Source organism: Nymphalis io, chromosome 5 (genome assembly GCF_905147045.1).
Source record: "Nymphalis io chromosome 5, ilAglIoxx1.1, whole genome shotgun sequence".
Classification (NCBI taxonomy): Eukaryota; Metazoa; Arthropoda; class Insecta; order Lepidoptera; family Nymphalidae; genus Nymphalis; species Nymphalis io.
The window spans coordinates 805,397-831,457 of record NC_065892.1 but is presented as its reverse complement, the minus strand read 5'-3'; the positions used below and the strand labels follow the sequence as shown (position 1 = coordinate 831,457).

The 26,061-nt window shown below is 33.8% G+C and overlaps 1 protein-coding gene across 2 annotated transcripts; it reads right to left on the bottom strand.

Moving 5' to 3' along the window:
* Window positions 1-1,131: 1,131 nt before the first annotated feature.
* On the bottom strand, window positions 1,132-26,061 carry LOC126768777 (zonadhesin-like). Of its 2 annotated transcripts, none has more exons than XM_050487075.1 (28): window positions 25,957-26,061; window positions 22,137-22,271; window positions 21,534-21,725; window positions 18,753-18,950; window positions 18,101-18,277; window positions 17,300-17,488; window positions 15,283-15,480; window positions 14,948-15,148; window positions 14,384-14,584; window positions 14,131-14,307; window positions 13,422-13,619; window positions 12,858-13,058; window positions 12,605-12,781; window positions 11,930-12,127; window positions 11,352-11,546; window positions 10,930-11,112; window positions 10,656-10,832; window positions 8,627-8,824; window positions 8,373-8,549; window positions 7,883-8,080; window positions 7,352-7,416; window positions 6,426-6,569; window positions 5,284-5,487; window positions 4,135-4,233; window positions 3,899-4,039; window positions 3,313-3,528; window positions 2,504-2,648; window positions 1,132-1,337 (listed from the first exon to the last, which is right to left on the bottom strand). In XM_050487075.1, the coding sequence occupies exons 1-28, from the start codon at window positions 26,018-26,020 to the stop codon at window positions 1,204-1,206; spliced, it is 4,782 nt and encodes a 1,593-aa protein (XP_050343032.1). In that variant the 5' UTR covers window positions 26,021-26,061; the 3' UTR covers window positions 1,132-1,203. The 2 variants fall into 2 exon arrangements, with proteins under 2 accessions (XP_050343032.1, XP_050343031.1); XM_050487074.1 differs by having other exon boundaries at window positions 1,136-1,337; window positions 10,918-11,112.

The window sequence follows — 26,061 nt, the reverse complement described above, 5'->3', positions numbered from 1 at the left end:
TTGCCTTGAGGTTAATGTCTTATAAAGGAAAAAGGGACCTTAGAATACGTATTCCCCTTAGCTTTACACGTCCGATGTTGTTTTTAACCAACTTCAAAGGAAGTAGTTTACACTTTCCGATGGATATGGATGATTTAAACATTATTTTATTGATGATCTAGTTTTCCCATATTTATCTTTGTAGTGGGGCATAGAGAATCGGAAAAAGAAGCTAATTTTACATTAATATTTGTACTACAATAATTTCGTGTGTATAGAAATATTGAATTAGGCCGGATCACTTAACAGTAATACTTAGTATTATTTTTATTCCCGCTTGAAAGGTGAGTAAGCCAGTGTAAGTACAAGTACAAGGTACATCATAGTTGTCAAGGTTGGTGCCGAATGGTGGGTTCGTTAGGCGGACTAACTGTTTTAACTAAAAAACAACTACTAAAAAAAGAGCAAATGCTTCCCATAAAAACAATAATAACTCTTTATAATAATTAGTTTACTATAATAAAACAACACTTGATTTGACACACAGATTATTTTTTAAAAGAAAATATCGTCAATAAATTGTTTTATCATATCATACATGCTACTGCTAAAAATTATGTCATATTGATTCTCAAATGAGCGGAATCGTCAGTGTAACCTACTAGGTTGCGAAAAGTTTACACGCGTTATTAATTTTGCTCCATAAATCCGAACCACGTAATTTTTCTTTTATGAATACCATTTTAATTATAAATCGCAATTACGTTTTTATATAAATACATATATTACAGAAATATGCAATGCCTTACGCAGTGCGGACTTGGCCTTAATATAAAAAGTTTTCAAAATCTTCTATATACCTTTTAGATTACGTTAAAAATAAAACAGATATTTAAATGTATTATATTTTTGAATAACTTGATTTATTCATAAATAGAGTATGGCTCAGTGTTATAAATTAATGTAACACGTTCCCATATAGATTCCACAAAAGATAGGAGATTCTTTGTACATAATAAAATAAGCATATGGATGATTTGCGGTAACCTTGATTATTTCCGCTTGAGAAGCTGCAAGTGCTCGAATACCTATCACTGAAAAAATAAATTAAAAAAACCTTAATTTTCTATATATACAATTTATTTCATCAATTATTATTGTACATATTTTGATTGAATTATGACAATTTAAAGTGAAGACACCAGTTAGGTGTTTTTGTTTTTTTTATTCAGGCCCTCTGTATATTCCACAGAATATTGGTGTTCCATTGTATAAAATGAAATAGGCAAATGGATGATCTGCTAAAAATTTAGTAACTTCTGCTGGCTGTAATACAGATGTAACACCAACTATAATCGCTGAAAGTAAAAAAAAACATATTTCAAAGTATACGAAACATTTTTTATTTGGATTTTGTAGGGAGTTTTTGTGGGGATTTTGTAGTTGGAGTTTGAAAAGCGATATTAAAGCTTTACAAATCTCGAATTAAAAAAAAAAAAACAAAATATTTTTCTATATTATATAGAAACAATAAAAAATATTTAAACGTTAGTGACATATATAACTAAATAGGATATCATAGAGACGCGATTGTATTTCATTCCTTGAATCGATTTTCGACGCATGGTTAAGCTAGGAGACTAAAACAGCAAATGTCAAAGTAGAGTAGATTTCGCTTTTTGCTGTACGGCGACAAGAAAATCGACCATACAAGTAGTCAGTCGCAGGCAAACGCCCGACTTATTCTGTTCGACATTTACGAAAAAATGACTGACCTCGAAAAAAGGTAATTTGAATTGTAATTGGGTCTATGGAAAATGATGACATAATAGGCGACCAATGAGCGTTTAGTATTTAGTCAGATTAATAAATTTGACTATGAATAGCGTTACAGAAATTGAACATTAGTCGCTTGTGATTTCAATCAATTTTGTAAAGGTGATTGTAGTGACTTTGTGAGACGATTTAGTAAGCAACTAAGCCGCACGGTTTCGAGCCAAGTAAATAGTGCGTTATTTGGTAATAATAAATATACGTAGATATAGGTCATGCGTTTCAACGAAATGTATAAACAATAGTTAATTACTATCATCAACATTCGACTGTTCAATGCCATTCTTTTTGGGAATTAAATTGCTGATGGATTGCTTTCTTGCCTCCGTTCGATCGATGCATGTATTCAATCAATCAATCGATCAATAATTCATAGTCAGCTCTAATGAAACGCACGGTGAGATGATATGACATTTCCTAAGTAAAATACAAATATATTAAATTCTTATAATACTTATGTCATAATTAGATCCACTTTCATAAATTTTTGTAACACTTTAAACGGTAATTATCTCATACCAGCTCTTATTTTATAATATATAAATATAAAGGATAAAACGAAGTTATTCATAATTTATATACATAGATTCGAGATCAAGATTTTTGATATAAAGTAATTATCAAGAGATAAAATGTGGTAATGAAAGCGATATAAATGACGATATCTAATCTAAAATGTAATCATATCTACCATTTGCTGCAGCTGCTTTTGTACCAGTTTCAGTCACAATGATTGTAGATTTCTGAGTAGCGGATGATACAAAAATCTGTTGGAATTTTTCCAATATTCCACTAAAATTAGCGTTTTCCGGCTCAAATATTGCTGTCACGTTTAACTAAAAAAGAGATGAATGCAATATATGATCATGATCCATTTTAATAGGTTACTATTTGTTACTGTAAATTTTATAGGATCCGATTTTAGGTTTGGCGTTATAGTGCTTTGCATTATTTATCTGATTTTTCATGTGCTTAATTTTTGTTAATAATATTTTTCATACTCGATGCTAATGTTTTCCATTGCTACGAAACTTGAAGGAATTGTATGAAAGTCTGCCACATCTATTGAAAACACGTGTTGCACAAAAGCTGCAACAAGCTACCCCTGCTCCTTAAGAGAAGAGGATGCATTCGCCCAGGGGTAGAAAATTTACGGGGTTTTATTGAGCCTGGCTGTACATATTAGATTAGAACAGTTCCGGTGTCTTTCCGTTTACCAGATCAATTATGTATAAATTTGGCAACGGCAAATCGGCCGGAGTACAATTATTCTGGCATTAGACGCTGGCATTGCAAGAAGTACCAACGATTTCTTACATTATTCATGTGCTGCCATAGAAAACAAGATATATTCCTTATGCCTATCATGCTTTCCATATTCAAATTTCTTGCTTAAAACTAAACTTAGTAATATAGAGTATTGATAGACTTACACACAGTCCTACCACGAGGCAATTTTAAATTATAGGACATAAAATAAATAATGAGAATAATTCTGACCTGGCGCAAAACATATCCTAAATCTGTAGTGGTAGTTACGTCCATTGAGGGTATAGAAACATCTACCGTTCTATACTTTAAGCTCTTAATCGCTGTTTCTAGTACTGAAAATGACGGGTTTCCGAGTGTATCAATGAATTCCTCTATACCATCTTTGGATTTTGGTAAACAAACTACAAATGTCAAATTCCTATTTACATATGGCAATTCTAGAACCTGAAAATGATGATTATTAGTTTATTTGCACGAATTGTATTTATTTCACATACATATTTTATTTATTTATCAATTTGAATAACAATACAAGTACTTAGATATTAAGAGCACCTAAAAACCATGAAGCCTGAAATACCTGTGTTATCATGAGTATATCTATAAAACAAGTTTATACATATAAATATTAGCAACAATGTAATATAAATCTTTAAAAAATTATGAACACTATTATGTTACCAGACATTACATACATATTAATTCAAAGTTATATAATTTGTATGGATGAAAGATGAGGACGTAGGGTACTCTTTACAAATAATAAAAAATATTTAGCGATATTCTTAAGCATTACTTAATAGTACTATTTTACCTGAATGTTAGGATTCTCTATTTCAGCATATTTAAATGATCCTATTTGATTCATCATATTCACCGTTACATTTTTATTCTCATTTACATAGAAAATTTGTTTTTCTGAATTTTCTTCTTTAAATGAATAAAGCCAGTCTCCCTATGTTAAAGAGGAAAGTTTGGTTTACGATATTCATATACATTATAAGATATAAATATTGCTATGAAGGATGAACATAAATTGTGAAACATTACCTTGAAATAAATAGCATTCACCAGAACCAAACGCGTGTTAACGCTGAGGGTGTCGGGTGATACGAGGTTTTGGATCAAATTATTTGTAATAAATTCAACCTAGACAGAGAATGGAAATTTTTATTTTTAAAAATATTTCAAACTTCAATTTTTGATTAGTAAGTTGATAGAAATCATATTCTATAATATTTTTATCTCTTTAGCTTAATTATTAGTTTTTTTTTTTTTTATAGAATAGGAAGGCGGACGAGCATATGGGCCACCTGATGCTAAGTGGTCACCAACGCTCTTAGACATTAGCATTGTAAGAAATGTCAACCATCGCTTACATATCCAATGCGCCACCAACCTTGGGAACTAAGATTTTATGTCCCTTGTGCCTGTAATTACACTGGCTCACTCACCCTTCAAACCGGAACACAACAATACCAAGTATTGCTGTTTTGCGGTAGAATATCTGATGAGTGGGTGGTACCTACCCAGACGAGCTTGCACAAAGCCCTACCACCAGTTGTTTTACGAAAAGTTTTTACGAAACAAACAGAGGCATATATGCTATGCCTTCTGGTGGCAGTGGTTAAAACTGACTTATGCTCGTAATTAGCGAAGTATTATGCTGCCAGGCATTTCAAATGAAACTCTCATGCACTTTTTATTCACACTTCGAAATAAAGTAAATGGCTATTAAATATTGTTTCTAAAAAGCTAATTACAGTTAGATTAACTAATATTAGTTTGATTTGAAGGGCCATTGGCTCATTATAGCCGATGATGCAACATACAACCAATGAGGATTCAGTTAGTTAGTTACTGGTGGTAGAGCTTTGTGCAAGCTCGTCTGGGTAGGTACCACCCACTCATCAGATATTCTACCGCAAAACAGCAGTACTTGGTATTGTTGTGTTCCGGTTTGAAGGGTGAGTGAGCCAGTAATTACAGGCACAAGGGACATAACATCTTAGTTCACAAGGTTGGTGGCGCATTGGTAATGTAAGCGATGGTTAACATTTCTTACAATGCCAATGTCTAAGGGCGTTTGGTGACCACTTACCATCAGGTGTCCCATATGCTCGTCCGCCTTCCTATTTTATAAAAAAAAAGTCTACTAAATCTGACCTTGTCATGTTTGTTTTTACTTATGCAACTTACCCAGTCATTAATAAGTTTTGCTGCTTGTTCCGATTTGCTAAAGTCCAAGTTTTGTGCTTCAGCTTTGAAGAGATTCTTAGTATCCTGTTCAAATGCTTTGCTTAATTTGTATTGAATATTTACGTAAACTCGTGCAGCGAGATCGAGTGTAACGTTTTTTTGAGAATTAAGCTCATCCAAATAAAGGGGTATTGTAGAACGGATCTGAAATTATTTATTTAGTTAAAATATTGCGTACAACGTATTACATACGAACGATGGTCAGTAAAATCGATTTTTGTGAGAAATTTTTCTCATTTAAAATATTTATTTCATTTAGATTTGACCTTGAAACTTAAACTTTACTTTGTAAGTTTTTGCCTTACAAATAGCCCAGACGATGGAATGTCCATTTGCCTTCGAATCATCACCTTCGCCCACTGACATAAACACTTAGGATAAACACTCAGCCATCAAATTAATAATAATAATAATAAATAATAATAATACATAATCTTTATTCACATACAAAGTTACAAAGCATCATTATGCTAGTCCCTGTATTCCCTGAGTAAGTCCCTGATTTCTGAGCTAGGCTCAAAGACCTGTATTACAGAAATCAGTGTCCTCTCTCATATTTTTTAGTGTCATATCGTTCTATGTAAATAAAAATAAGTGATTAATAATTATTTCATACTGTATATTAGTGGAGTGTGTAGGTATGTGTGTGTTTTCATGTGTGTGTGTTTGTGTTTGCGTGTGTGTGCGTTTGTGTGTGTGTGTGTATGTGTGTATATGTGTAAATTGTTTCACAAAGTATTATAGCAACAACAGTTCAGTTTGTTCATAATCTAGTCCTAGTAGCCAATTTTTAATAATTACTTTAGCTTTACGATTACATAAGGGATGTATATTTTTTATTTTATTTTGTTATACAAATAAACTGCTTTAAAATCATGTTGTCGTTTGGTTGAAGCTGTTCGACACATAACAGGTGGACATACGTTTTTAATGACACGTTGCTTACTGTATTCGTCGGCATAATAAGGGGGTGATTCTATGATGTTGGAATTAGAATAACAATATTGAATATTTTCCGGAGAGTAAAAAAATAAAGTTTGTTCTTCTGTTGATTAAAAACTACTAAATATCAAACTACGTACCAAACTCTTGCTTTGCAAATTCAGTGCTTTTAAAATTTGCTGTTCCGAGTCCCCCTTAGTATAAAGACCTAATGGTGCTAACAAGAACAATAAACTGAATGGCGAGTATACTGCGCTGACTCCTGTATTCATTTTGCTAGCCACCTAAAAAAGAAAAATAATAACTCTATAATTTCTATAAATGTTTTATAGCGGAGCTTGATTACACACTGATTTGTACCTGCATCATTTATTTGACATTCGAAAATAGAAGAGCCTAGTTAAACTAATCACCCCTAAGCAATTTATAGGTAAATCGTTTATGTTTAAGTTTTGCGTCAATCTATTGTTTAAATATAAATCATACTCAAAATATTGTTAAAATAAAAAAAATAGTACCTAAAGATAAAATTTATAAAATCGATTATCGTTCAAGATATAAATCGTGAGCTTAATGCGTCTACGGTATCTAATGTGTGTCTTATGTGTCGAGACATATTGCAACACTAATATATAATCGTAGTTAGAAATAAAGACGTATTTTGCTAAGTAACAGCCTGTTAATGTCCTACTGCTGGGCTACGGCCTCCTCTCTTTTGAGGAGAAGGTTTGGAGCTTATTCCACCACGCTGCTCCAATGCGGGTTGGTAGAATACACATGTGGCAGAATTTCAAGGAAATTAGACACATGCAGGTTTCCTCACGATGTTTTCCTTCACCGTCAAGCACGAGATGAATTATAAACACAAATTAAGCACATGAATATTCAGTGGTGCTTGCCCGGGTTTGAACCTACGATCATCGGTCAAGATTCACGCGTTCTTACCACTGGGCCATCATCATATTTTGCTCACTCATTATCATTTCAAGAGACCTAGTAACAGTGTAAGAAAAAATATAAATAAGTTATAATCTAAAATGTAAGTAGATAAATTAAATATACTTACTCGGAGGAAATTTTCAGTAAAAACGATGTTTCCATCTGTAAGTTTCTTAATTCCATTTTCGTTAGCTTCAGAAAAGATAAGAATTTTTTTTTTAGATTAATTAATCAAAGAAAATATTTTTATATTTCTGATACGCCGAATATCTCGTTATACAAAAAAACGATTAAAAAACGCTTTAAAAGAGCTAATACCACTACGCTGTGTTCATTGCGTACTATATTCTGCAGATTTGCTTATTAGAGACTCATTATTCATATAAATTAATTGTAAAATGTCATTGGTTACATTTAAATCGGCAATCCAAGGTTTAACTCCACGTGTTCTAACCACTGTGATAGTATTAAAGTAAAGAAACAGTCTGTAAATAATCCAACGCTGGGTAATGGTTGAGTCTGGTCACGATAGTTGTCAGTGGGACAGATTTTCATACTTCATGCATTTCTTACTTTGTTCCAACATCAAGTGAGATGAATTATAAACACAAATATATATAAATTAAGGTGTATATTAAAATTGGAGATTTTTACTTACTGGGGCATTCTTCTATGTGTATGCAAATGTTGTATTTATCACGCGCGTAGTTTTCATCGCAATAGCACATCGGATTGCAAAAGAAATAATTATTATTGATGATAGGACAGTTCGTTTGGTTTTCTTTGCTTAACGTAGCACAGACGTTGTCGCAACCAGGTCCACAGGAATATGATTCATTCGGACCGGAACACTGCACTGGAAAGATTATAGAATAACAACAATAAACAACATATAATTACTTATATTGCTGTTTATATAAAATATAATTATATATGTTTAGTATTGTTGCGTTCCGATTTGAAGGGTGAGTAAGCCAGTGTAACAGGCACAAGGGACATAACACCTTTATTGCCAAGATTGGTCGCACATTGACGATCTAAGCATTAGTTATTATTTCTTATATCGCCAATGTCTATGGTTGGTGGAGATCACTTACCATTAGACGAAATCAGAAGAAAAACAATAACTAAAATTTCATAATACTTACAGCAGTGTTTCTTGGATATACAAACGCCATTTTTGTTTCTATAGTAGCCATTCTTGCAACGACACGAAGGTTGACAAACTGCTGGTTCTATGATAGTGCAGTTTTTATCTATACTTTCGCACGAGTCAGGACAGGCAGTTTCACATCCGACGACTTCGTTTTGACCAAAGCAAACAGCTGTGATGGAATTAGTTATATTAGTAGCGTACTTTAATAGATATTTTAAAATAAACAATTCATTGTTATACACTTACGAGGGCATTGATCAGCAGGAATGCAGGATCCATTTTCCGCGCGCAGTAAGGGTTTTTTACAGCGACATCCAGGAATGCAACCACCTTCTATTAAGTCGATACAAATCTGACCTGGCTGGGAACATTTCCATCTTCCACAACCTCCATTGGCACAACCTGAGTATTCTTCATCAGACCGACAGACGGTGGACTTTGTTGCTATTGATATAAAAAAAATGTCGTCAATTTCTACATATTTATTGATAATACCAATTATTATTTTTTGTGTTAATATAGTAGACAAATGTTTTTTTTTTTATGCCCCGGGATGGCAAATGACTCTACTCCACCTGATGGTAAGTGGTAGTAGAGTCCAAACGCGACGACGGCCAGTACAGTCGGGAAGAATGTTCTGTACTAGCCGTCCCCGCCTTGCCGGCCTGCAAGATGCCTCTTCACGCCTCGTTTGAAGGAACCCGGGTTGTAAGAGGAGGGGAACACGTGAGCTGGTAAGGAATTCCATTTTTTGGTAGTGCGACAAAGAAAAGAGTTGCCAAATTTCTTTGTGCGCGATGGAATTGATGTCACAGTTAGGCGGTGACATCGAGAACCAGCTCGCGTGGACTTAAGAAGGAAGGGGGAAGCAGGAATTAGAGAGAATAATTCCTCAGAGCACTCGCCGTGATACAGTCGATAGAAAGCGCTCAGTGCTGCTATCTCGCGACGCAATTGTAAAGGTTCAAGGGTGTTTGTGACCTTTACGTCGCCAATAATGCGTACTGCACGTCGCTGCAACCGGTCCGAGGCCTCCAGTAGGTACTTAGTGGAGCCATCCCAAAGGTGCGAGCAATATTCAACGCAAGACCGTACCTGTGTTTTGTATAACAGGCACAGTTGTTGTGACGTGAAAAAACGCCGCACCTTGTTCAGAACTCCGAGTTTCCGTGAAGCTGTTTTTATAATAGCCTCGATGTAATCCCTTGGACTAAGGTCGCAGCGAACGTCCATCCCCAGCATGGCGATTTTGCTTTGTATCATCAGCGGTGTGCCACAGAGGGAGGGATGAGGGTAAAATGGTGAATTTTTTGCTGTGAGAGCGCATACCTGTGTTTTCTTGGCATTAAACTCAACAAGATTATCAGAACCCCATTTGGCGATGAGCTCAAACGTCCTATCGAGTTCAATGACAAGATTCTCCCGCCTCTCCTCAGTTTCTGCCCGCCCAGCCACTGCGCGTCCGTGGTATCCACCATGCACTGTACTATCATCTGCATAGCAATGTATGTTCCCAAGAGAGAGCATATCATTGATATGCAAAAGAAAGAGTGCGGTAGATAGCACAGATCCCTGGGGGACCCCAGCATTCACTACATAGAATTGTGAAGCGCAACCATCTACTAAAACACGAAGGCTACGCTTGTGTAGGAAGCTGGCAATCCAGGTGCATAGCTGAGCAGGCAGACCATATGCCGGTAGCTTGAAGAGAAGTCTTCTGTGCCAGACCCTGTCGAAAGCCTTGGAGATATCGAGGCTGACAGCCAGCGATTCTCCATGCTTGTCGATAGCTTCACCCCAGAGGTGTGTTACGTACGCTAGAAGATCACCTGTGGACCGTTTTGGTCGAAACCCGTACTGACGATCATTAATTAGACAGTGATCTTCTAGGTAATGGATCAGTATTTTTCATCAAGTATAATATTTTGCTTAACCATTTTCACAAGAGGAGAGTAGGACAAGAAATAGTAGTAGTAATCTTTTTCAATATTAGTGTGCATGTAAATAAAGGTTTTAATTGGTGGTAGGGCTTTGTACAAGCCCGTCTAAGTAGGTACCACCCACTTCTCAGATATTCTACCGCCAAATAGCAATAATTAGTAGTAATGTTATTGAAGGGTAAGTGGGCCAGTGTTTCTGCAGGCACAAGTAATTACTATGTAAGTAATGGGAAATATTTCTGACATCACCTATGTCTACGGGTGGCAGTAGTACACTGGCCCATTTGCTCGTCCTTTTGTCTATTCAATAAAAATAAATGTGTATATATACTTACGGCATTCGTCCTCTGGTACGCAAATGTAGTCTGCGTTTCTATAGAAGCCAGGACTGCAACGGCAAGCAGGTATACACACTGTTGGTTCAATAATAGTACAGTTTTTACCAATACTATTGCATGTTTCAGAACAAGCAGTACGACACCCGACAACTTCATTTTGACCAGTACAAATAGCTGCAAATAAATATGATATTTATATATGATAAAAATTGTTATAAAATTTTAACCTTCATGAATGATTTACGAATACAGCGCTTACGAGGATACTGACCAGCAGGAACGCATGATCCATCTTCCGCACGCAGTAAGGGTTCTTTACAGCGACATCCAGGAATGCAACCACCTTCTATTAAGTCGATACAAAGTTGACCTTCTTGCGCACATCTGCCACAGTCTCCATTAGAACACTCTAAGTAGTATTCATCGTCTCTGCAGATGACAGGCTGAGTTGTGGCTGTTGAAATCAACGTACGTTTTACAATCGATTTAATATGTGTATGGTATTAATCATTTAATACATTTTCGTAACGCAGACAAGTTAATTAGGCAACAACAGCTAATAATGAGTAAATATTCAAGTGCAGTCATATCCATACAAGTAAGAGAGCTCTTTTATTTTTTAATAATAAATATCATCTGCCTATTCGTAAAATAATTTTATAGATATAGAGAAACATAAAAAAAAACAATTACGTGGGCATTGATCCGCTGGAATACAAGTTCCATTGTCAGCTCGTAAATAAGTGTCAATACAGTGGCAGCCTTCTCGACAACCATCCTCAGGTAGTTTTATACAAATTTCACCTGTCTGAGAACAATTCCATCTTCCACAACCACCGTTTACGCAGCTTGAGATGATCTCATTTGGTCCACAGCTTACAACGCCAGCTGGTAAAAGAATAAAATGTAATATTATGTATGGGATAAATTATTAGCATTGATATTAAGAATAAATTAAGGTAAAATGCAATTTAAGAATAAATGATTTTTATAGAAACCTTTGCAAATCAATTTAAAACATTGACAATCTAAGAAGCATTAATTGTGTTAACAATATTTTGGCTTACTGTTATATATCTTGTGCCTGTATTGTTGAAACATATGCAAGTAAAGTAAAATTGAATTACTATTATATATAACAAGTTAATACTTATTATATAATATAATATTATAGTCAATATTGGTTTTATAACTATATAATATAGTTGTGGGAATAAATGATGAATGCGGGGTATCCCAATGTGTGAGTAAACTATTAAAAAGTTTCTTACGGCATTCTTCTTTTGGGATGCAAACGCCGAATGCGTTCTTTTTATAGTTGTCGATGCATCTGCATCCGGGTTTGCAAGCAGGGTTGCCCGGTTCTGGGTTTTTGGCGCATCGAATCACCCGTTCATCAACATCACATCTTTGTGGGGGGCAGGTTGGGGGACAAATATCATATATTTCGTCTACACCACATTCTTTGGCTAAAATTACGTTAACTCGTTAATAATATACTCGTGATTTAAAAATCAATGAGACAAGTGACAATGTTACATAGATTATAATGCCACATTGTAAAAAGTTAACGGTAGCTTAAATTTATTTTTAAATTTTATGTTATTAGGTACAATGATAATATCAATAACTATAAGACAAATAGACGTTTTAAGCAGTTGTAGCAAAAAGACACTGCGTAGGAAAAATATCAAGACATAGGTATCCAAATTAATTACTAATCCCGAACTATGTATTATAAAACTTAAAACGAACAATGCCTAACTAAACTAAAAGCCGAAGTGAAAATTATTTTAATATTACTTAATTATTCATCGTATTGTTATTTAAATTTAATTATAATTTATTTTGGCTCGGTTATTTTTAACCAGAAATATTATTTAATTAAGCAACAATAAATAATTAATGCTTGATCATACAAATTACTATAGTGTTACTATACTTACAGCATTGTTTCTCTGATACACAATGTCCGTTATTGTTTCTATAAAAGCCAGGCTTGCAACGACAGTCGGGTATACACACAGCTGCTTCAATAATGGTACAGTTTTTACCAATACTTTCACATGTTTCAGGACAGGCAGTCCGACAACCGACCACTTCATTTTGACCACTACAAATAACTATCGAGAAATATGCCAATTAAATTTTGATGGATTGGTGATTTATAAATTATTCTATTAAAGTAAATATACTCACGAGGACATTGATCAGCAGGCACGCATGATCCGTCTTCCGCACGCAGTAAAGGTGCCTTGCAGCGACATCCTCCTACACAACCACCCTCTAATAAGTCGATACAAATCAGACCTTGTTGCGCACACTCCCACCTGCCACAGCCTCCATTTGCACATTCCAAGTATTCTTCATCATCTCTGCAGATGACAGACGGAGTCGTTGCTGTTAAAAAAAAACAAATTCTTTTATAATCTTCTTTAAAAAAAAAATATAATATTTTTCTTAAATTAAACGACTTTCCATTATGTTTACGGTATTAAGCACTGAGTACATTTTCATAATACAGATAAGTAAGTTGGCCAACAGCTAGTACTGTCCACAGCCTTCATTAGCACAATCCACGTATTCTTCAATAAACTCAGGCGGAGTTTTAGCTGATGTAATCCGATAACAATGGGTTGCTTAGTATTTATATAATGACATTTATGTATATATAGTTAAAATACGCACGGATTCACTTAAAATAAGAAAGTTATCATATTTAATTATTAATCTTGTGAACCATGATAACACCGAAGTACTTACGACATTCCTCTTTTGGAATGCAAATGCCGGATTCGTTCTTTTTATAATTGTCAATACATCGACACCCGGGCGCGCAGGTTGAATCCCCTGGTTTTGGGTTGGGTAAGCAAAGAATTGTCTTTTCATCGATATCGCATCTCGGTGGAGGGCAAGTTGCAGGACAAATGTCATATATTTCGTTAACACCGCATTCATTAGCTGAAACGCAAATAACCGTAAGAATAATTATGTATCAAAATATTTTAAAATCAAATTTTTACATATTTAAACAAAAGTTATATGTATAAAATCCAAAAAATTGAAAAAATATTTTCTATTGTAGTTCTAGTATGAATTAGTTGTATGATATGTATCGCAGTTCATCCAACTAGCCAAAATTATACGATAATCAACAAATAATGTAAATTATTTTACAAACTTAATTTAAGGTAAGTAGTACACTAATACTTGATCAGTGCGGATGAGAAGATTACAATTTTTATTTTTATTGTTATGTCCTTGTCGACGTCTACGAAGAAGTAACGATACCTCGCAATTTTACAGTTACGTCAAGCCAATTAAGCTTTGATTGAAGAGCATCTCAATGCGATTTCCGAAGGTACTATGGTACTATGTGTATATATTTTGTCTGATAGTAATTACTAGAACTCTACGATAACATTTTCGCTAAATTTAATTATATAAATTACTATAATGTTACTATACTTACAGCATTGTTTCTCTGATATACAATGTCCGTTATTGTTTCTATAAAAGCCAGGCTTGCAACGACAGTCGGGTATACACACAGCTGCTTCAATAATGGTACAGTTTTTACCAATACTTTCACATGTTTCAGGACAGGCAGTCCGACAACCGACCACTTCATTTTGACCACTACAAATAACTATCGAGAAATATGCCAGTTAAATTTTGAAGTATTAGAGATTTATAAATTATTCCATTAAAGTAAATATACTCACGAGGACATTGATCAGCAGGCACGCATGATCCGTCTTCCGCACGCAGTAAAGGTGCCTTGCAGCGACATCCTCCAACACAACCATCCTCTACTAAGTCGATACAAATCGGACGTTGTTGCGCACACTCCCACCTGCCACAGCCTCCATTTGCACATTCCAAGTAATCTTCATCATCTCTGCAGATGACAGACGGAGTCGTTGCTGTTAAAAAAACAAATACTTTTATAATCTTCTTTAAAAAAAAAATAATATTTTTCTTAAATTAAACGACTTTCCATTATGTTTACGGTATTAAGCACTGAGTACATTTTCATAATACAGATAAGTAAGTTGGCCAACAGCTAGTACTGTCCACAGCCTTCATTAGCACAATCCACGTATTCTTCAATAAACGTGCAGTTCTCAGGCGGAGTTTTAGCTGATGTTATTCGATAACAATGGGTTGCTTAGTATTTATATGGCATGGCATTTGAGCATTACAAATAACTATTAAAAAATATATCAATTACATGTTGATAAATAAGTGATTTATCAATTATTCCAAATTTTAAAGTAAATACTCACGAGGACACTGATCAGCTGGAATGCATGATCCGTCTTCCGCACGCAGTAAAGGTTCCTTGCAGCGACATCCTCCAACACAATCACCTTCTGCTAATTCAATACAAATTTGACCTTGTTGTGAACATTCCCATCTGCCACAGCCTCCATTAGCACAATCGACGTATTCTTCATCAGGCCCACAGTTCTCAGCCGGAATAATGGCTGGTGATATACAATGAGTTTCAATACATTCGATAACAATAGGTTATTTATAATATAAAACCCCTATATAATATAAAAATAAAATATTATAAGAATCTATGTATTCCTAACATTATTAATCATGAAGTACTTACGACATTCTTCTTTTGGAATGCAAACGCCAAATTCATTCTTTTTATAGTTGTCGATGCATCGGCATCCGGACTTGCAAGCTGGGTCTCCTGGTTCTGGGTTCCGTAGGCACTGGATTGTCTTTTCATCAACATCACATCTTGGCGGAGGACATATTGGAAGACAAGTGTCATATATTTCGTTAAGCCCACATTTGTTAACTGAAACCGCAAATAAACATGATTAATTTTTTAACACTTTTTATTTATTTATTTTTTGCGATAGAATGGATTGGTTTTCGTGGTCTGTACAAACCTACGTGCGTAGACACATAGGGAGAAGACGTATCTTAGAGAATTTGGGGATAATATTTATTATAACGCGAGCTGTTATTATTAAAGCTCGAATACGTCATAGTCAACAAACTCGTAAGTCTGGTGATTCATGCTTCTGAAACCTCATGTGTTTAATTTGTGAATGAAATAGTATAAATAATAATTGATCTTGGGCTCTATGGTGAAAGAATATCGTGAGGGTTTGTACGTTTCGGATGTAAATCTGCCACATGTGTAGTGCAATAAGCTCTAAGCTTTCTCCTCAAACTCATATTTTACAGAAGTTTTTATTCTTTATGAGTCCCATGTATCCTATCAAATTAATCACCAACAAAATAGCAACGCCTTCAGTACATCATAACGATTACAAATACCGATTGGGTTCAAGACGTTTCAAGCAATAATTATTAATTTCAGATAATTAGATTAATGAAACGATTTTAAATTTTACTTTAAGTACCAATATGTGTACATAAGTTGTCGATAGAATTGTTCTCAGTGCTCGAATACATTTAATGAGATCATGATCAAAATTTAATACAGCAAGCTACTTCAGTCAAACATCAATATACTGCTTGTGTTGCTTAATTTAATTTATTTCCGAGTAAAACTCGATGGTGTGGGATATACGAGGGCATACAAGTAAGACAATACATATTAAGACGTAGTAAGATAATTAGAAAATAATAATAATAATATTTGTTAATATAGTTGGTGTTCTTATACATGTAGATGTAATATATAATAAGGTAATATATATAATGATATAAATTCGGAATCAATGAAACGAATAAACACACAGACATCCTTGAGACTTGGTAAAGACATCAAAGTTAACAACAGCAACGAAGTCAAAAGCCAAACTTGGTAATATAAAATGACGTATGTAACTTTCGCACATAAATACGTAAAACTACCATTTTGTATAATAAAGTTAAACAAATTATGTAAAAAATGTCGAAATGAAATTAGGGAAGCTGTAACCCTTTCTTTTGACATTCTAAAGAGCACTTAAAAAATCTCAGTCTCAAGATGTTAAAAACGAAAGGTAGCTAAAAAATATTTTTCATAATTATATCTATTTTTGACGCTACCGGACATATGTAGGTATTTAATATATATTCGAGCTATTTACTTAAATCAGGCTGTATAAAAATGTGTATAACATAAGCTAAAACAATGCCTTATTGTTATGCTTACTGGATTATTGGATTACTGTGTACCCTTTTAGATAGGAAGCCTTGCTTTTTTATTTTAAAGATGAGTGACTCAGTGTAATTACAAGCACAGAAAAATGGCATATAGGGTAAATGCAACGCTTTATCTGTAAGGATTAGTTTTCACTTCCATTATTATTGGGTATTGGTGTAGATGTATAATCACTATCATGACCTACTTATCCTTCAAGATTAAGAATAGAGTTGTTGCCTAGTATTATAGACAATCACGTTCCAACGCTGCGTCAATACCAAATGAACAAAAGAAAATGATAATAACTAACCTTACTACTATAAGACGTTTGTGTTGTTCGTTGTACGTCATACAATATCAAAGGCTTGTGATAAGTCAAAAATTCAATTTTATTTTTCTAAATCAAGTATAATCTATATTAGTTGCAAAATAATTATTAATTGTTTATTGCGGAGCTGATCTGTCAATCATTCGTCCAAGTTTAAATAAAAACTGTTTTATATATTTAACTTACTTGGACAATCTTTTATGGGTATGCAAGTATTATTACTGTCACGAGCGTAATTTTCATCACAATAGCACTTCTGGTTGCAGACAATATTTTTGATCGGACAGTTTGTTTGGTTCTGCGTGTCCAGTGTTGTGCAGACGTTGTCACAAGCGGATCCGCATGAGAAGTATTCGTTTGGTCCGGTACACTTCACTGAAGAGATTATTTGATTAGGCTATAATAATTACAATTATATGTATGATCATTATGATGATTAATATGATCCACTGCCTTTTGTCTGAAGATTACAAATTTTAATCGGAGCTAGCATCATTCAGTATTTATGTGCTGTATATTTTATTATTGATTTGGTTTCCGGTGGTGAAGTAAAACATTTGAGGAAGACGTGTTTGGATGATTTTTACTCATAGGTAGGTGGACGAACAAACCTGTTGGTGAGTGGTCACCACCGCCCATAGACATCGGCATTGCACCACCAACCTTGGGAACTAAGATGTTATGTCCCTTGTGCCTGGCTCAATCACCATTTAAACCGGAACACAACAATACCAAGTATTGCTGTTTTGCGGTAGAATGTCTGATGAGTGGGTGGTACCTACCCAGATGAGCTTGCACAAAGCCCTATTAAAATTTTGAGAAATGTCTATCGTGTGACATAACGTATTGGAACAATGTGGTTGAATAAGCCCCAAATCTTCTCCATCAGATATCACCCAGTAGTGAAGCATTTACTGACTGTTACTTAACATTTATTATAATTGAAATTTTCTATAAGCTAATAAGTGAAAATTTAATAATACATACGGCATTGTTCCTTGGATATGCAATCTCTTATTTTGTTTCGATAGAAGCCAGGCTTGCAACGACACGCAGGTGTGCATACTGCTGGCTCAATAGCGGTGTAGTTTTTACCAATACTTTCACACGTCTCAGGGAGCAATGTTTGACATCCGACAACCTCGTTTTGACCAGTGCAAGTAACTGTAAATAAAAATACTAATATAAATTATTTATATTAAAATTAATTAGCAAGTTTCTGTTTGATTTCATTGATAAAACATTTTTTTTAATGTTCATTGTATCCAATCGGATGTCACAGATAAAACATTCAATGAACAGATAACAAATATTTTAATAAAGGTTAGGAAAACAAGATGAATGTACATGATGACGATAAGGACCAGATAATATGTACCTGTATTGGCATACTATTATTATGTCTAGTACAGTTGACTATTCCTTAAGAATGGCTACCATGACCAAAGTTGTTAAAAGTAATTAATTTATTTTTAAATAATTAAAGTTTCTTATGTAAACTTATTCGGAAATAACTCGACCGGACTGGATGTTATTATAGTATGAACAAAGTTTTTCTATCTGTTAATGACAATATTTTTATAGGAACGTATTGTTATACCGCCGAGTGTAAACTTCAATTTATTAAAAGGGTACTTACAACATTCGTTTTTTGGGATGCAAACGCCGGATGCATTCCTTTTATAGTCATCGATGCATCTGCATCCGGGCTTGCAAGCTGGGTTGCCCGGTTCTGGGTTTTTTGCGCATCGAATCAACCGTTCATCAACATCACATCTTTGTGGGGGGCAGGTCGGGGGACATATGTCATATATTTCATTAACACCACATTTTTCCGCTAAAATTGTATAATTTTTTTCTGAGATAATGAAGTAAATTAAAGGTTATATATGTCCGTATGTTGAGCAGAAGCCTCTAATCTTGGAGCTTATTACACTTCTGAGCTCTAATGTGGGATACACATGAAGCTGAATTTCATCCAACGCATGCATTTACTTTACGATGTTGTCGCAAAAATGTTTTCTAATATTGAATATTATATAATTCTCACCGACAGAAAACATTATTGTACTAATATTAAATTAAATATAATTAAATGTATATATCCTGCCTGAAAATCAATAATTAATAACTCCACGCTATTTTATCATCTATTCAATCTTTTATGCATGATCCGCCTTATTAATAATGCCATGACGAGGATAACTAGAAACATATATACATTATATTCAAAGTAAGAAAATAATTAATGTTTTCTGTCTACACCAATCTGTCTATTAATATTAATTATTTATAAAGTAACTCATATAGAGTATATAGTAAACTCGACGAAGTTAAAAATTTGACTGAAATAGTATATAACAATCAACGAATGCTAACTAACCTAAGCTCTTTTACCATCGAATTGATTCATATATAGTTATGTAAATCAGAAATTAATGTAAGTAATTTATATTGATGAAATATCTAGTTAGTACTAACTCCAAATAAAATATATCAAACTTAATTTTACGCTGCTGCTATTAAAAATGAATGAATTAATAAATAAATGTAGGTTTCGTAGTTTTAAATCTTAGAATAAACTATTGGTAATTCCCATTGGACGTAGTATCTATAAAACATAAATTGCGGACTTCGATGGATTTTAAATTTACGATCGGAATTTACCTCACGGCTCTTTTATTGGTATTGGAGACGATTTCTTAAGATAAATTTAATGCATACATTTTGACTTAACTTAATATTTTCCTCTGATTTTAGATGCAGTAATGTATGTATGTATATAATAAATAATCATCATAAACTTATTTATAATTGTATAACTTATCTTTATAAAAACTGATCTCGGAAATATTATAACACAGACAGTAACGCTTTTAATTTTTTTTTTTCAAGTTTGGTAAGAAATGCAGTGTGTCATTTTAAAGCTCTGTAAATTTGTCCATGTTTCGAAACGAGTTGAATTAGCTGTGTGGCTTTTTCTATACGACTTAGAAGGGACATCATATATCTTTTGTACAATTTCCTGGTGTCATCCTGTATTCTTTCTCTTCAATATCCTGCAAAATCCTGTGTCACGTCTTTGAGAATTTTCTACTTTTTTGCCTCTACATTCTACACTTGATTCTCCTTGTTGTTCCAATTTTTATTAATTTTAGTAAATTTTTAGTTGATATTATTTTAGGCTACGGTAACACTATTAAAAATGTGTGCTCACATATTGAAAGACTAAAATTAAAAGTTATTAATTGGATGTGTGACTCAGTGATTGAAAAAAATGTAATGAGTTTTATTAAAATAAATATATATGTAACTTTGGTTGTACTGGGAATTTATTTACAGAATAACTATTTTTTTTATCCATCCGACCGATAATATCAAGTCATTAATATAATATTTAATATAGGTCGTCGGCCATGCTTAAGAAGGCATAATGTACTATCTATTTATGCATGGCCGGCAAATTTAGGTTTCGTGTAATTTTTTTACCTCTTCGTAAAAACAAATGATTAATTTATAATTACTATTGATGTACATAATCCACACCGGTAAGAGTTCAGGCGCAGGACCAACGGCTTTACGTGCTTTCCGAGACACGGGAGTGTACACTTCCAACTTGACTCCGGGATGCTACTAAGAATTTTCTGACTCTGTCAGAACACCCAATAACTGCTTAATGGGCCGACCTGGGAATTGAAACCAGGACCAGGTCTGCGGTCTTACATCAAGCCACTAAGCCAATGAGGCAGTTGCTGCACATAAATACTTATATTGTTATATAAAGATACTTAGTTAATAGCATCTGAATTTAAACCATCCGTGTTATTGTGATGTAAGAACTCACTTCGTATACCACTCGTGTAATGTTGAAACCGACTTATGTGCTATTTTGTTCCGTATTTACTTTATATGGCTTACGTTATCATAGTACATGTCATTTTCTGACATTTCAAGGTCTTAGGTCAGGCAACCGATTGTTAAGTAAGTTTAATGAGTTAATTTAGTACATAACTTAAATTAGGACTTGATTGAAGTGTAAAAAACGCTTTTGTTTGTGTTTGTAAAATATTTTAGCTGCAAACAAAGGTGAACAGCAGTACTCGTTATTGTTGTGTTCCGGTTTGAAGGGTGAGTGAACCATTGTAATTACAGATACAGATATAGATACAGATATTTTACTGCAAAACATCAGTACTTGATATTGTTGTAATCCGGTTTGAAGGGTGAATGAGCCAGTGTAATTACAGGCACAAGGGACATAAAATCTTAGTTCCCAAGGTTGGTGGCGCATTGGCTATGTAAGAGATGGTTGACATTTCTTACAATGCCAATGTCTAAGGGCGTTTGGTGACCACTTACCATCAGGTGGCCCATATGCTCGTCCGCCTTCCTATTCTATAAAAAAAAGTAATAGACTTACTTGGACACTGATCTTTTGGAATGCATAATCCTGTACTGTCGTCTCGCAGATATTCATTCTCACAAATACATCCTCTAATACATTTCCTTGGATCCAGTCTGACGCATTTTATTGGTTTTCCAATATCAGAGCAGTTTCTGTATTCGCATACGCTGTTAATACACGATATTTCCTTTTCGTTCTTCTTGCATTCTGTTAAATGTTGAATTTTGTAGAATTGCGCGGAATACTCTTTTATTTACTTTATGCTCGCCAAACTCGGTAACTTTTAGGATTCTAGTAATTATTTGATCAAACAATTAGTGCCGAATATGCGATAAAAGATATATATTATATATGTTCATTTTATCTTTCAGTTTTTTTTTCTGTTTGGCATATTTGTAAACCGCAATTAGCTCGATATAAGAAAAACTCAGTTTATCTCGTAAATTTGTACGACAAATAACTAATATTTAGAAAAATAATTTTATTCGATAGTTAATAATGTTTTCGGAGCTAACTTAACAAGTGCCTTCGCGATGCCGCTTAAATCATCTGTCAAAGATGCAGAGGCCTATATATATATATGTAAAATAATGAAATTGTTAACTAAAGGTACATTACCTGGCTCTGATGGCTTGTAGTTGCTATCGTTACCGGTGTAACTTGAACTAGTAGCACTGCTTGAGGCGTCCGCTGAGCTGTAAGGTTTGGAGTCAGCTGAAGCCTTCGATTCAGCAGAACTGCTTGCAAATGAATCTAAAATATCAGCGAAGTGGATTTAAAACTACGTAACAAAATATAAAGATTAACCAAAATCACACAGTCAAAAGGGCTATTTCAACTTTAGATTCTCTGCTAATAATAATAAAGCTTATTTTAAATATGTCTATGTGCAAGTGTTCGAGGAGTCCTTGAAAAGTATCCAGTGAATTCTACTTTCGCGGGCAATAGGTGGAAACGTAAACTCCAAGCATATAGAAGGTGGTACGTAATGGCATGGCATGAGGCAAGTGCTAAAAATGTTGTAAATCACTTGAATAAATAAAATAATCAATATTTTTTAAAGGTAATATAGCTGCTCATCCAATTTCGTACGTGTTAATTTCATACAATGTTACCCTTCTCCTACCCCTTAAACTTAAAGTTTCCAAAAACGCTTATTTAGCTTAAGTGTGTGCTATAAAAGAAAACTTGTTTCAAATACCAGCTTTCTAGACTAAGTAGTATTGTGTGTTGATAGTACATCAGAACAAATGATTTTCTTAAATAAATATTTATCTAGATCTATGGTTACTAATTCGTTTTACTTTAATTTAAATAAGATACAATGTCGTAACATTAACAATCAATGATGTTTACTAGTTCGACAGTCGACTATACAGTAACAGTCTGTGAATATCCCAGTTCTGGGCTAAGGCCTCCTCTCCTTTTTTTTTTGAGAAGTAGGTTTGGATCTTAATCTACCGCGCTGCTCCAATCCGGGTTGATGGAATAGACATGTGGCAGAATTTAAATGAAGTTCGACGCATGCAGGTTTCCCTACGATGTTTTTCTTCACCGTCAAACACGAGATGAAATATGAACACAAATTTAAGCCCATGAAAATTCAGTGGTGCTTGCCCGGGTTTGAAATCATGATCATCGGTTAAGATTCACGTGTCCTAACCACTGGGCCGACTATAACAACTTTCTAATTAATATGATATGAAATGATGACTCAACCGTTATACAATCTTCGACCCTTATTCAGCAAGATATCTTATAATATTTTGAAAACGATTAATAACGAGCAAACTATTGATCATTGATTTAGTAATTATATAATTGCTACAACAAACTAGTTATAACTGGTAATAGCTAGTGACATCCAGGCTTAACGAGTAGCTATGAGTACTATATTAATTCACGAATGAGATTTTATTAGGTTTTTAAAAGAAAATCTTTATGTATTGAATTTCAATTGATTTTATAAATGTAAATAAATATAAATGTTGTGTGTGATTATTTAAAAACGTTGTGAATTTTTGTTCCGGATGTTAAATTAATGTTGACAGAATGAAAGGAATCAGAGATTTTAAAAAAACGCCAAAAAACGTTTATGAGTACGGCCGTTAGTTTTTTTTTTATTGGCTTACTGCGGTAAAACCCACTTTGATGGTCCGTAAAAGATATAAAAATATCTTGATTACTAGGAAACTAATAATTTTGTTTCGACATTCGACAAAAAAAATCCATTACGTCATAGTCGAGATGGCTGATGAAGATTTAAAATGAACTGTAGGAAAATTAAGCATTTGATATAGACGGTTGTAGTGTTGATTATATAATTGTGTAGGTTTACGATTCTTGAAAATATTTTCAAGTAACATGTAAGCATTTGTAAGTCCGTATAATAATTCAGACATTAATTTACACATATAAGCTATAATTATCCGATTATTATTATAATCCATTCATATTATATTCCTATTTTAATGGGTAAATCGTGCGCTTTTTAACTGCCAGTGCTTTATTAACATTTTTATGTTATTAACATGGAATAAAATAAACGAAGAACCGTTTGTGGTTAAATTGGTCATTGTTTCATTATAAATTTACTTATTAAAGTTAGTATGATAAGTGGTCACCATTGCCACTAAACATTGCCGCTGTAAAATAATTACCATTCCTTACATTCCCAATGCACCGCCACTATTAGGAATTAAGATGTTCTGTCCCTTGTGTTTGTAGTTAGACTGATGCCCCCACTCTTAAAACCAGAACACAACATTATTTGTATTACTGTTTGGCGGTAGGATATCTGATAAAGTGGTAGGATGATATAGGCTAACAAAGCCCTACCACAAATACAATAATTAGTAAGCTATTAGTACGTATTAATAGTAGAAGCCGAGACGGCCTAGTGGTTAGAACGCGTGAATCTTAACCGATGATCGTGGGTTCAAACCCGGGTAAGCACCACTGAATTTTCATGTGCTTAATTTGTGATTATAATTCATCTCGTACTTGACGGTGAAGGAAAACATCGTGAGGAAACCTGCATGTGTCTAATTTCATTGAAATAATGTCACATGTGTATTCTACCAACCCGCATTGGAGCAGCGTGGTGGAATAAGCTCTAAACCTTCTCCTCAAAAAGGGCGAAGAGGCCTTAGCCCAGCAGTGGGACATTAACAGGCTGTTACTGTACGTATTAATTAGTAATTGCATTTATTTCTTTAATGAAAATATATCGAATACCCAACTATATAATAGATAAAAAAATTGTAATAGAACAGAACATCTAACATCAGGTAGAAATCTGATAAGATAACTGGAAAACTATTAGGTTTATTCTCAAAGCTTTGTAAATCGTCACGTAATCCTAAAATCTTTAATTAAAAGCACTAGACGCTTAAATCACAAGAGGTTTAAAGATTTAGCCAACGATCATTACAAATGCATGCTGTCGAGTAGGTGTCTCTTCCTCAAATGAAACTGTGCAATAATTGATTGTGAAGCGCTTTAAATATTAATTTACAGTGTTCTATAGTTGCAACTCAAGAGGACGTTTTCTGAAAACCTACTATATAAGAGATTTAAGATGAACCAACGCTAGGATTGTAGCCTAATATGAATGCGCTAAGTTATCACCATTGCCAATAGACATGCAAGAAATATGAACCTCTAACTATACAACATCACGCTTCGACCTTCTGCGGCGATAACGCGAGTAAGACCGCGTGGAGCAGCTAGTTAATATGTATCAGTCGTGGCTCAAAAATTTGCGCTTGATACAAATTTTAAAGTGGATTTACTGTGTATAACAAAAAACGCGCGGAGCGCGGTGGGAGTAAACGAGCGAGTGATTTCGTTGTGTGACCTTCGTTTTAATATTTTATGAAGTTCAATTATAATATTTTAATTTAAGAGAATCCAAATCTTATAATGATATTTATAGTCGCCTTGATTGAATGTACTTTTTGTATTTTTAAATTTGATTAATTTTTTTAACTATTATTAATCCATTATTTATCCTTAGTTATATTGTTCAGTAATCTATACACAGTTTATTTTTGATTATGTAAGATTGTTGAACTTGATGCTGGTTAAAAAAATGAATGAATGAAACAAATAATTTTGCTGAACATAAACATTATAAATAGTAAAAAATACAGATCTGAAATAAACAATGTCTAATATGAGTTTTATCGAAACAATGAGATGATAATATAAAAATAATACTGATTTAAATTTAAGTTAAAGATGTAAAGAAACGATGCATCGCCTGACGTGATGCATTCGGCTCGTTGTTAAGGAAAATTATTTTGTATATTTAGTCCACAATAAAAGTCGTAACTCATATTTTTTTTGCACATATAGAAAGACAATTTAAAACGTCTTGATAATATATAATTATAAATTAAATTAATTTTATATAAACAAAAAAATAATTTCCAACCTGTGTTAACGCCTGAGACAAACACAAAGGCAATGAAGGTTAAACTATAAAATAGCACCTCCATCGCTTCCAATGTCACTATTAATATTCGTTGTTTTCAATAGC

Excerpts from the sequence above, each read along its gene's own strand:
- LOC126768777 (XM_050487074.1), bottom strand. The coding sequence starts at position 26,020 with ATGGAGGTGCTATTTTATAGTTTAACCTTCATTGCCTTTGTGTTTGTC. Across the intron at positions 22,272-25,956 it reads TGTCTCAGGCGTTAACACAG|ATTCATTTGCAAGCAGTTCT; the intron begins GTTGGAAATTAT and ends CTGATATTTTAG. Across the intron at positions 6,570-7,351 it reads TTACTGAAAATTTCCTCCGA|GTGGCTAGCAAAATGAATAC; the intron begins GTAAGTATATTT and ends TTTCTTTTTTAG.